Source organism: Sorghum bicolor, chromosome 1, assembly GCF_000003195.3.
Source record: "Sorghum bicolor cultivar BTx623 chromosome 1, Sorghum_bicolor_NCBIv3, whole genome shotgun sequence".
NCBI classification, from domain to species: domain Eukaryota; kingdom Viridiplantae; phylum Streptophyta; class Magnoliopsida; order Poales; family Poaceae; genus Sorghum; species Sorghum bicolor.
Window position 1 is genome coordinate 12,161,197 of NC_012870.2, and position 12,726 is coordinate 12,173,922.

The following is a 12,726-nucleotide window of genomic DNA, read 5'->3' on the forward strand; positions in this document are numbered from 1 at the left end:
AAAATAAGTCTACAAATTGATTTATTGGGGAACGGAAGAGGGCGTGTGCCGTTGCGTCTGTATCTATTTATTGAAAAGTTCCATTCGTGATGCTGCCTCGTGTTGGTGAGGGATGAATAGGATCTATCGAACCAACGGCTGCGACAAGTTGCCCATTTCTGTTGCTCAGACTTTTTCTTTGGTTGCACAGGAAGTCAAGAGGCTGGAATGGTACCCACGTATGCCTTTTGTTCCTTACCTTTTCATATTTGCTTGGGCTCTTTTTGGCTTCCAATGACTCCCAAGGGCCGGCTAACATGCATGTCCATGATCCACACGCATTTTCGATGGCTCTCATCACCTTACAGTGGGTACATAATCATCGATCTCCAATAAAAATCTTCATGTGCAGTCATATCAAATTATTCATAACATAATTTCTTGATTACATCATGCTAAAAGGTACGAGTTCTGAGAACTCTTAAATACTATAATACATTTCAGATGAAACGTGCCATCCTCCTAGCATTCCTTTGTTACAAAGTATTCAAAGAATCCTCCTCTAGTCTAGGATATCATGTAGCCATCCAGTCAACCTTTGTTTTTTTTAATGATAGAAACAAAGTTTCGACTTCATACGTTCCTCTAGGAAGAAAAATCAAACCAATTATTACAAATTCACACTAAAGATAAAACCAGGGAACCATTTCTAATATCCAAGACAATAAGAGAAACTCCACCTATGAGAAGCAAATAGAAACATATCACTAGACTCTCAAAGCCTGCATGCCTCCACAATAGAAGTCTTATGCTCATCCGAGCATTGTAATTGAGTCTAGAATCGGAGCCAATATGTTTCCTGAAATAGTACCTGCTAAAAGTTTATTTTTGACTTTCATTAAAAATGAAACCATTTCTTGTGAACCAGATTGCCCAACACAAGGTTGATGTTCCTGCCAAAACAAGCAAAGTGTGTTTGCGATGACCCAATTTTGACCATCCCCAAACAAGTGAGATGCTTGTTGGAGGGACAATACCAAAGACCCAATGAACCACACAACACAGAAAATGAGCATAATGACAATAAAGAAAAGATGTTGGATGGTTTTAAGTTTAATAAAAAGACAACAACAAACTTTACTACCATTCTAATTTCTTCTTGCTAAATTATCTTTTGTTAAAAAAAATTCAAGAACCACATGAATTTGTTTTTTAAGGTATTTTCATTTGCTATATCTCATGCGAGATGTTGAAACCATTGCTGATAAGAAACTTATACATAAAATTCACGGAAAAGAGCTCATTTTTCTGTAAACCCCAAACAAACCTATCTGGCATATTGTTGAGTGTAACCTGTATAAATACTAGCAACTAGGCTATGTCATTCTATTAGTTTTGTACCCATCAACGCCCTGTAGAAGCAGTACATTTAGAGAATCAGTGTTTAGAGAACCTCGGCTACCGTTGCCTGCTTTTTACGCACCACATTGTATAGGTTCTGGATATCAGGTTTTAAAAGGATGATGTCCCAAACATTTGTCTTCCCAAAACCTGATTTGAGTTCCATTATTTAATCTAAACCAACTTAGGTTTATGAAATGATCTTTGACACCAATAAGCCTTGCCCCAAAATAGTAATTCTCTGCTTTCTTTCCAACATAGCTCAACGTTTTATTTTGCAGGTATTCATTTTTAATCAAATCCTGCCAAATGTCTTTTCACTATATAACTTAAACAACCATTTACTTAGTGGACACCTGTTTTGCAGCTCTAAGTTCATAATTCTCATTCCACCTTGGTCTTTTGCCCGGCAGAGAATAGGACATTTGGCTAACCTATACTTTTTTTTCCTGGTCATATTGCCAAAAAAAAAATCTAGATCTGAAATATTCATTCCTTTTTAGAACTCTCCTATGGATCTCAAAAAAGGCATCATAAACATTGGTAGACTACATAAAACAGAATTTATCTAGACTAAACGCCCCCCCCCCCCCCCCCCCCCCTTCAACAAAAATGTACCCTTCTAGCTGCTTAGTTTTCCTTGATTCTGTCTCCTATCACTTTCTAGTATTTACTTCATAGTCTTCTAACATGCATTGGGATGCCTAAGTACTTACAAGGAAGTTGTTCTATTTTGCAAGCAAAGAGTTGTGAGTATTGTTCCTCGCACTCTCTGGCCTGTGCCCGAAGCTGAAGATGTCACTTTTGTGACAATTAATTTTTAGACCAGATAATTGTTCAAAGATACAAAGTAACAATTTCATATTCTTTGCTAAGTCGATGTCATGGCCTAAGAAAAAATAACTGTATTTTCAGGATACTGCAAAATTGACAGTCCATCCTCTATTAGATGTGGGATTATATAAATCTCCACCACCGGTGTGTCGTTTACGTACCAAGTCTTTACACAGGTCAGGTGTGGCGTCGATGAGCACGCACGTAGGCACACAAACTAGTCAGCGGAATCTCGTATACATATCGAACAAATTAAAGCTAGATATAGATCGCGCTGTAGGATGCAGGACGCAGCTGCAACTGCAAGCGTACGTACTAAGCTAGCTGGGATCCCATATCCTTGTGCCACTTACTGGCATCATGCATATCGATCGGTCGGTAGTTTTAAGTGAGAATCAGGCTGCTACAAGCTAGGACCATATATTCACGCAGTGGCCCTCCTCAGTTTGGCCTCAAATTGCACCCAAGATCAACTACAGACTTTCTCGGATTATATTCCTAGCATTCTATCTGGATTCTTTTTAAGCACGGTATAGACACTGACATCGATTGTCTTTATGGAAGCGTGTGGGTAACTACAACCTGCGTGACATGTGCATAAGTATTTCCACAGGAATGGGTGTACGTGTACGTAAGTGCGTTTAACAATGTGTATATATGTTTGTTTCTATACACGTGAGCACCTTTGAAATATGGTACGGTACGGTGGATCCATTCACGTATATATCGTGGTTGACAACATCGATGTCAATAGGAATGGTGATTTTGATTGATTGATTGATGCCTAGTAATAAGGAATGAATAACCGTCATCTTTTTTTTTTAGAAATCAAAAGGCTAGCCATGAGCAACCATGCTTTTAAATTTCATATAGAATGACAATACAATAAGTTTCATTCTCATGGGCTGTTTAGATATAAATAACAGACAAACATAGGCACTATTACACTGAAACAGTATATGTTGGCCGAAACTAGTCAGGCCCAAAAGACGCATGGGGGATATACAGCCAACCTAATCACAGCCCGTAGAGAAATTTGCATTAGCCAAGAACAAGGTAAGGTGAAAGTGTGCCACAGCCACATTCCACCCCTCTCTGTAGGCATGGGCTCATGGGCTTTGATTGTTCTCAATGCATGGGCCAGCACGAGTTTTTCCATATGGCAGCCAGGAAGAATTAGATTTCGGAAGATGGAAACAGTACATATATCCTTGGACTGTTATGACATTCATGTAACAGTTTTTTTAAAAGAAAAAAAAGCTTATTTTACCTTCCTGAACTTTTATCTCTGAACTTGAAACTAGGTAAACCATCTCCCTCAACTTTTTTTATTTTATCTCCTTGATCCGGTTATAGTTGATTTTCAAAGGCAGTTTATCTTTTTCTTTTCTATTTATTTTGTCTAAATCTTTAAAAAATCATAGTAAATCATAAAAAATCATAAAATTTAATTTTATTAGACTCCACATGAGTAGATCTATACTATATAAACATATAATATGGTATTCTTTAGTAAAAAGTTTTTGTTGTAGCTTTAGATCTATGCTTTTATGTAATTAATTCATAATCATAGTGATAAAATTTATATGATAATCTAATTATTGTATGCTTTAACAGTAATAAAGTTTTCATGCTTAATTTTATTTTTACACAATTTTAACTATTTAAAAACTATTTAACAAGCATAAAATAAAAAAATTTATAACTCAGTTATACATGATCCAATGAGCATACAATTTTTATTAGAATTCAATCATACAATAAGTAGGCCACCATAAAATATTTACCATAATTTGACTATAGAAATTATAGCTATAAATTAATTAAAGAAATTATAGATCTAATATTACAACAAAAACTTTGTAGTAAACCATACCATATTATATATTCATTATGTAGATCTACTCATATAGAGTTCAATAAAATTGAATTTTCTATTTTATAATTTTCTAGTGATTTAATATATTTTTTTCAAAAAACAGCCAAAATAAATTAAAAAGAAAAAAAACTAAACTGCCTTTGAAAGCCACCTAAAACTGGGTTACGGAGGTAAATTAAACGGTATGAAAAGTTGAAGGAGGCCATTTACCTAATTTTCAAGTTCAGAGAGGAACTAAATTTTGAGGATATTTTAGGGGGGGGGGGGTTGGTAAATAGACTTTTTCCTTTTTTTTAAAAAAAAAGTTGTTTTAGGGCCATGCATGATGCATGGGATGGGAACAGGTGAACAACCCTTGCAAAAGTGTGTGTCGACAATGAAGGTGTCCCTGCTGCTGCTGCTGCTAGCAAGCTTCCTTGCACGGTTACACTGGTAGAGTGGCACGTGATAATGAAGGTGTCGTTGCTGCTGCTGCTAGTAAATGTCGTAGAGTTCTTCAGCCTACACTGTCGTCGTGGAAAGGAGGTCTGTGTGTGTTTGCGAATTATTTCGATGTGCCTTGTATGCTTATATCACACAGTTTTTTGACATATATGATCTCTCTTTCTTTGCGAATGACATTTTTTTATTATGGTGTGTTTAGGATTGTTCTGCTCCACGTATTTCAACTCTGCTCCATGTTTTTTTTAGTAAAATGGCTTTATCTCTACGCACTCTGTTCGAGAAAAAAAATGTGAAGTTATAAGATACTCTACAAACTCTGGTTTTTTATGGAGTTGTTTCACGGTGAAATTTGTGGGTCAATCCTAAAAAATCCCCTTGGTAAACTTGTAGTGCTAAAGCAAATGAATTAAAATGTTGATTTTGGGGATGTTCGTATAAAAACAAGGAAAAAAAAAGGTTGTTGTATGTTTTCGAATTTTGAGTCTGATATAGGTGTTATTAATGCAGGGAGAGGTGTCGGTTGACGATGAATGCATCCTTCTCAAGGAGATGGACTAGGCTTCGGCCTTCGGTTGACGATGCTTCTAGTATTATATCTTTTAATTCATGTGATGCCATACATAATTATAATTGAGTAGTATTTTAACACTAAAATGTAATCATACCAATTTTGTTTTATATACTGTAACAAGTACATAATGCTAGAGTAATTGTTGGTTAAAACTTGTGTTCTAGAGCATCTCCAAGGGACTTTGCAGATAAATTTTGCATTTGATGTTGTTTGCAAAGTCTCAAACTCATTTGCAAAGTCTAAAAATAGTCCAACTCCAAGGGACTTTGCATTTAGACTTGGCAAACCCAAAGTATGGATCCCACCCCTGAATTTTTTTTCACCGATCGCGCCTGCGCGTTTTTTCCCTTCGCGCCATTTTGACGTACGTCGTGCGTGCCAGTCGCCGCCCAGGCCAGGTTGCCGCCAGTTGCCGCCCAGCCCAGGTCTTCGCGCCAGTCACCGCCCAGTCCAGGCCGCATTCGTCGTTCGTCGCCGTCGTCGTTCGCGTCAGTTCGGTTCCGTCCACCTCAGTCAGGGCGGGCGCGCGTGGCAGGGAGGGCGGACGGGCGTAGAGAAATCGCGCGGGGTGGGGAGTCGGGGGGACGGAGTCCGACGTGGAAGGTCGAAATTGTAGATGCAAAGTGGTGGGAAGGTTTGCATATATGCAAAGCCTGAACCTCTATTTGTAAAGTTAACCAAATTGCAAACCTTATTTGCAAAACCATTAGAGGGGTATTTTCTACTCTTTTTTGCAAATAAGGCAATGCAAAGTTTGTTTGCAAAGCCCTTAGAGATGCTCTAATGAAATGAGATGAGGAAGGGTACCAATGAGATCCAGCATTCCGTGCCTTCCGGCCCTCTTTGTGGTCATGGGCTTATTGGCTTTTGACTGTTCTCCACGGGCCAGCAGCGAGTAAAGCAGGCAGCAATCACATTTCCTTTCCGCTGGGTTGTTTATCCATCCTGCTGCGTTCCTTTACAAAAGCCCGGCAAAGTTGCCAAGCAGGCCCACCCCACTCACAGCAACCTTTTTTCTAGTCTTTTGCTTTCCTTCTGATGTCTCAACATGTGCCTGCCTCTTGCTTTGGCCTTGTTTAGTTTCCAAAATTTTTAAGATATACATAGAGTGTTAAATATAAATAAAAAATAATTATATAGTTTATTTGTAATTTATGAGATGGTTTTTTTGAATCTAGTCAGTCTATGATTATTAGATAATAATTACTAAATACAAACAAAAGTGCGTAGCCAAATCTAAAAAATTTCATGAACTAAAACAAGGCCTTTTTTGGTCGCTCCATGTCTTTGGATTTCTATCCCTACGTTTCTTTCCTTTTGCAATACGTATATTAGACCAAAAAAACTTCTCTCGCTTCCGTATACAATTTAAACGCAAACGCTCACATACATTGCATATATACTTTGTATGGTCACATATGAGAGATAGAGACCGGGCTTGCATATATCTTCAAAGTTAGTTCAAACAACATATGCATCACACGCATGTAACTTCGCTACCAATAATGGCCATATTATTATCCTAAAAAATGGCCATATTTTCTACCATAACTAGTTAAAAAAGTGTAGGCATCCAATGTGAGTACTAGGAGATTGGAATAGATAGACATGTTTCACCACAGGTGCATATATAGCTGACCTAACAAATAATGGACAGTCTTTTTTTTCCATGCCGTGGATTCCATGGATGCCGTGCTTATTGGGCTACCTATCCATAGCCATATCTATCCCGGGCCACTATCACTGGGAAAGGACGACGTTAATCATTGGAAGTTTGGAACGGAACCATAGATTCGTGTCCACCGTGACTAGTGTGGTCGCATGAATTTATCAAGCTGTGTGTACTCCCTCCGCGGAGTACAACTCTACAAGTGCATGGATTTACATGCTAATGCGTGATATACATACGAGATATGGCATGATGGTCAAGTAAAATTACTGGAAAGTCGAGAGCGAATTTAGACCTATGTGTGTAAAGTTATGGTAATTAACGCTGAAGAAAATCTGTATCATGAAATAGAGTTTATTCTAATGGCCTTAATGAAGCTAGATCCGACCCTTGAAGGATTAGTGTTTGGAGGTTATATTTATTTCTTACATTATTTTAAGTAAAATCATTACTATTTGATATAGTATATACAAGCATTTAAAAATTGTACCTGAATATAAGAGATTCTAGAGATAGAAAATAGCTAGTTTTATACTAAATATTTGCTATTTATCAACCAATCATCATTAATCATATTGATGATAACATCTAATTTGGAAATAAAATAAGGGTCATGCTTATTTTGTGTTCTCTAAAAAGTTGGTAGTTTTATGATCTGAACCATTAAAAGCAACATCAAATCATGCTTGTGAGAGAAGATACATTGACTGCATACCATATCCATTTTCGGGTGCAAAATGATTTCCATCTCATTCTATCAACAGAGGTAATTTTGATACCAATGGGTTTCCTTTCTTTTTTTAAAAAAAAAAAAACTGCAGCAGTGTCTATAAGGAGGCAGACACTTTGGAAGCCGAACACGCTGACGTGTAATCGGTGCAACGGCCTCCACCAAACGTCCAAACCCACCACCAAGTCACGAACTCCGCCGGCCCCTTTTGCCCCGTCACCGTTACAGTCACCGCACCCACCATACAGGGGGGTAGGCTCACCGCCTCAACCTCCCCGCCTGCGACTGCGAGCTCGAAGCAGCCCGACAAGGCAAGAGAAGAAGCCAACAACACAGCACAGCGCGAAGAAGAGGCAACCAACGACTTACCGGACGGTGCCCGCACACACCCCCACGAACCCCACTTCCTCCTCTTCCTCTCGGTCCTGTCCTGTGGCGATATCCATCAGACAGGGACGAAGCAGAGCAGGCGAAGCAAGCGAAAGCCACGACCGCCGCGCGAAAGCGAAAGGCGGAGGAGCACAGGGAGGAGATGAGGAGACGAGACCACTAGGCTAGACTAAAGCAAAGCCGCGGACACTAGAGACAGAGAGACACGCACAGGGAAAAGGCGCGTGGGGCGGCCGGATGGCGAGGCAGGGCGGCGCCGGCGGCGAGATCACGGCGGCTTTCTCAGGCGGCGGTGGCATTGCCGGGACTTCCACGGCCCGCACGACGCCGGTGGCGAGCCCGTACCAGGTGACGGACGCGCTCCATCTTCTCCCCCTTCCCTCCACTTCTTCCTCTGCCTGTGTGCAACTGAAACTGACGGTGGTAACTGAAATTGTACGCGGTGAGGTGGGTGAAACAGAAATTCACCACTCAAGTGGTTGGGGGTTGGGTGGCATGTTTGAGATTGCAACGATGCGACCCCGTGGCTTCGTTGGGCTTCCACGTAGTTACAATTTTGGGTCGAATTGAATCATTTGGTGACAGGCGCACTTGGTACGGTAGCGCAGACACGGCTAGCTGTTTGGCGTTTGGGTAGAAATTTTGAAACCACCAGGTAGGATTGCAGTTGGTTAAGCCTTTAATGGTGCATGGTTGTTGAGTGACCGTGCAGTAGCGTGCATGTATAGCTGGCCATTCAGTGCTTGTAGTGCAATTAGGGGGGAGCATGAGATACCTCCATGCAGTTGAAGTTGAAATACTGCTGCAGTGCTGCAAGCCGTTTTAATGCTGATTGTCATCATCAAGCAGTAGTTCAGTAATGGAAGGATATTAGATAGTAGTCCAATTGTGGAAACATGGGAGACTCCAAGATAATTGAAGTCAAACAGTCTGTGTTGTAATGGTAATATATATTTTAATACATCTAAAAATACATGTTAGTTTTGGTTGTTATTGTTCCTGTTATTCCCTTCGGATGTGCATGCTATTGCCTAATCGCCCATCATGACCATTGCATGTTTATGCAGTGTTACTGTGATAGAATTGCTTATATCCTCATAATGCAATGACTCGTGGTACTTGCTAATCTACCTTCAAATTGCAGCCTGAACGACTAAATGTATTTTAACCCAACAAACAGTGTTTTACCATCCCATTCTAGTTAGCTTAACCGACCTGTGGTGGCTTCAATGTACGACAAATTAAAAATAGCATCCGAGCAATTTCATTTTTTTGACAACTATGAGCAATTTCAGTTGTGTTCGTATTGGGAATTAGTAATTGTTGCTTATGTTTTTAAAAGAATATTGTATGACTGTATTTTAAGGGGAAATATTGTGGACATTTCACTGATAGAATGGAAGTTCCCCCCTAGGCATTGCTCCAATATGAAGCCTTCGTTAAGGTTCATTGGCTTTTCCAAAGCAGGTAAACTGATGAAAATGCTTGCCTTCAGGTGAAATTAGTTAATTTTCTGTTTATCCGATATGCAATAAGACTAACTTTGCCCCACTCCCCCTCCCTCAATAATCTTTTTTACATTAAGCACTATCTTCTGTTCTTCACTAACATAACACACGTATGACATTGCTCGATTTTTTTATATACCTTGTGGGTATTGACAAGTCATTGCTTTGGGCATGAGTTTTCTGTTTCATAGTTCACATCCATTTATTATATTTGTGTTATGGCTTTAAGCACAGTATAATGCTACAGTAGCACTCTTATATGTCTTAAATTGAACAAAAGCTAACAACTAATGATGTAGTTTAGATGTTACTGAGTTTGCTTAGTTAAAGGACTCAGAATTCTATTGCTTTGCCTATTGACTTGAGCTTGTCAGAAATGAAAGAGCACATTTCCTGTTACTGATTTTTCGTGTTTTCTGATTGAATTGGCTTCACTTTACTAACATTCCAAATCTTCCTCAGGCGGCGGTTGAAATTGAAGAGCAAATTTATTCTCCAGCATTTGGCAACATTGAGGTCCAGGATAGTCGTGGTTGCTGCAGTGGTTTCACAGGCAGAGTAACAAAGTTGCTGTTCATCTTTCATCTGCTTGCTTTCATTGCCCTCACAGCATTCCTAGGCGTCCAGGCCTCTTCCCACCAGAACCCTGCCTACAAGCCCTTCTCCAACTTCATTCCTCTGGTATCCTCTGTCATAGTATCCACAATTGCTGCCTGCTTCTGGGTTATCCTTGCTGTCACAAACCCTCCAAAAGCCATCAAGACCTCTCTCTGGGCTGCCCCTGTTTCTGCACTTGCTTGTGATGTAGTCATACTTCTAGTTGGTAATACTGCTGCACTTGGTATAGGAGCGCTCGTAGTTGTATTTGCAATCGCAGCAGGATTATACAGTTGTTGGGCCACTGGTCCACGTCTTAAGCATGCCTCTGATATGCTTTCTGTTTCTGTCATCGGAGCACATTTACCGCCTACTACTTCATGCCTTGTTGTCTATGTCCTTCTTGCAACGTTTGGGTATATGGCCTTCTGGACAGTTGCCATCAGCTGCATTGCTGCTGCAGAAGGGCACTTCATGAACTACCGGATGGCTTATGTGGCAGCACTTCTAGTGAGCATGGCATGGACCATGCAGGTACTGCGCTACATTGTCTATGTGGCAGTGGCAAAACTGGCACATGGACGTCTCATCTATGGGATTCGCATCCCGGGTGGTGCTGTGGATGCATTGTGTGACACGATATTTGGACCAGCCTTTGGGGACATATGCATGGGTGCAATGGCTGTGCCGGTGAACTCAGCAGTGCGGGGATTTGCTCGAGCAATGAAAACGGCAACTGGGGGCAATGACGAGTTCATTTTCTCAGGACAGGGCTGCTGCTTTACTGTATCAGAGAAGATGCTGGGACGTGCTAACCGTTGGGGTTTTGTGCACGTGGGGGCGCGGGGGAAAGCATTCTGTGTGGCTTCGCGGGATGTGTGGTCACTTTTTGTTCTCCGTGGTGTAGCAGAGCTTGTTGATTCAGACCTCACTGGTTCATTCTGCTTCCTTTCTTCGGTTACATCAGGCGCATTGGCCTCACTGGTTTCTGGATCATGGGCACTAGCCATGGATAAAGATCAGAAGAAACTAGCTTTGCCCATATCCATCTATGCATTCCTAGTCGGTTATTATATGGTATTGCACTCAATCTTACTTCCATTTTTCTCTGTGTTTATCAGTACTAGTGCAACCCGATTGAACTAGCTATGTACTTTTGTCTAAAAGCAGCATATATCTGCTTATTTCAACATTTGTATGCCACACCATGATTTTAATAAGTTTTAGTTGATACCATCCTAAGGCTTGCATATTATAGTGTGCATGGGAAACTATAAATTAGTAACCAACAAGCAACCTCCTAGAAATTTTGAATTTTATATTGCTTTAGGGTCTCCACCCTATTGTTCTAGATTCTTCTGCTATGAGGCAATCAGGGTTACATGAAAATGATATATCATTATCTTCCACACACAAAAAAGTCGAATAGATACTGTTATCTATGCACTTGCTTTCATAGATTACCCAGTGTAGATGTTGTTTTGCTGTTTGTACACCCTTTGTTTCTGATTTTGTTTTCTTCCTTTTTGTGGCAGTGCCGGATGATGATCGCGTGGCCACAAGCATGTGTGGCTGCATACCATGTCGCGTATGCAGAGAACCCGCAGAACCCTCAGCTGGGCACGCTGATACCAGAACATCTGCACGAGCTCGAAGCAATGGCGGCAGATCAAGATCGTCCCAGAGTTATCCATTCTTCTGACGACATCGACAATTCATAGATTCTTCCATTCTTTCAGTCATTTCCCCCCTGGTCCCTAGAGGGTAGACACCTCGGCTGCAGACAGATGCATGCTGATGGTTGAGGACTGCTGCTAGGCTGCTGGCTGGTGCAGATGATAGTGTGTGCTTAGTTCTGTAGATATTGGTCAAGTGGACAACTGGGGAAAAAAAGTGGTTAGAATCCAGACAAAAAGCTCATAGAAGTACAGAGTTTAGTAAATCAAACAAAAATGCAGAATTAGATCATTGTTTCAGATTCTCCCGGAGGCGCGCGTGTTCTTGTCGTCGCACTGACACTGAGGTCCCTGTGCTTGTGCCTTTTGCTCTGACGGAGGTGGCTCTGGTATGGCCAGGAAATGGAAAACCATTCTGTGCTTGGTAATAAAAAAAAAAAGTGGGAAAGCAAAAGAAAAAAAAATTCCGTTGCCGGGACTCGAACCCGGGTCTCTCGGGTGAGAGCCGAGTATCCTAACCAGCTAGACTACAACGGAAGTTGCCCAAGGATCGATACTAAAATTTAAATCAGATGCAGAAAGATTTTAGCAGAATCTGCATCCGTACATCTCATTGTTTGGGCGAGTTTGTCGGGGCTCCGGCTTAACCTACGTCCTGTACTGTAGCAGCGCTGTTTATAGAAATTAGAAAATTGATTTTGGTCTTGTTTAGTTCCCAAAAGATTTTGCAAATTTTTGAGATTTCCCGTTACATCGAATCTTTAGACACATGCATGAAGTATTAAATATAGACAAAAATAAAAACTAATTACACAATTTGGTCGAAATTGACGAGACGAATCTTTTGAGCCTAGTTAGTCCATGATTGAACAATATTTGTCAAATACAAACGAAAAAGCTATAGTGTCGATTTTGCAAAATATTTTGGAACTAAACAAGGCCTTTCTCTCTCTCTGAGAAAAATAATCTTGGAACTAAAACAAATCATAATTTATAGCTTCATTCTCTGGTAGCGAGAAGCCTGAGCCTAAGAAGCCTGCCAAACACG

The 12,726-nt window shown here is 40.5% G+C and overlaps 1 protein-coding gene and 1 non-coding gene across 2 annotated transcripts; one reads left to right on the forward strand and one right to left on the reverse strand.

Annotated features, from left to right (window-relative positions):
- On the forward strand, window positions 8,075–12,042 carry LOC8057221 (protein PNS1). Its single transcript, XM_002464106.2, has 3 exons — window positions 8,075–8,245; window positions 9,868–11,079; window positions 11,538–12,042. The coding sequence occupies exons 1-3, from the start codon at window positions 8,135–8,137 to the stop codon at window positions 11,721–11,723; spliced, it is 1,509 nt and encodes a 502-aa protein (XP_002464151.1). The 5' UTR covers window positions 8,075–8,134; the 3' UTR covers window positions 11,724–12,042.
- On the reverse strand, window positions 12,143–12,215 carry TRNAE-CUC. The gene has a single exon. It is a non-coding gene; the product is annotated as a tRNA-Glu (tRNA).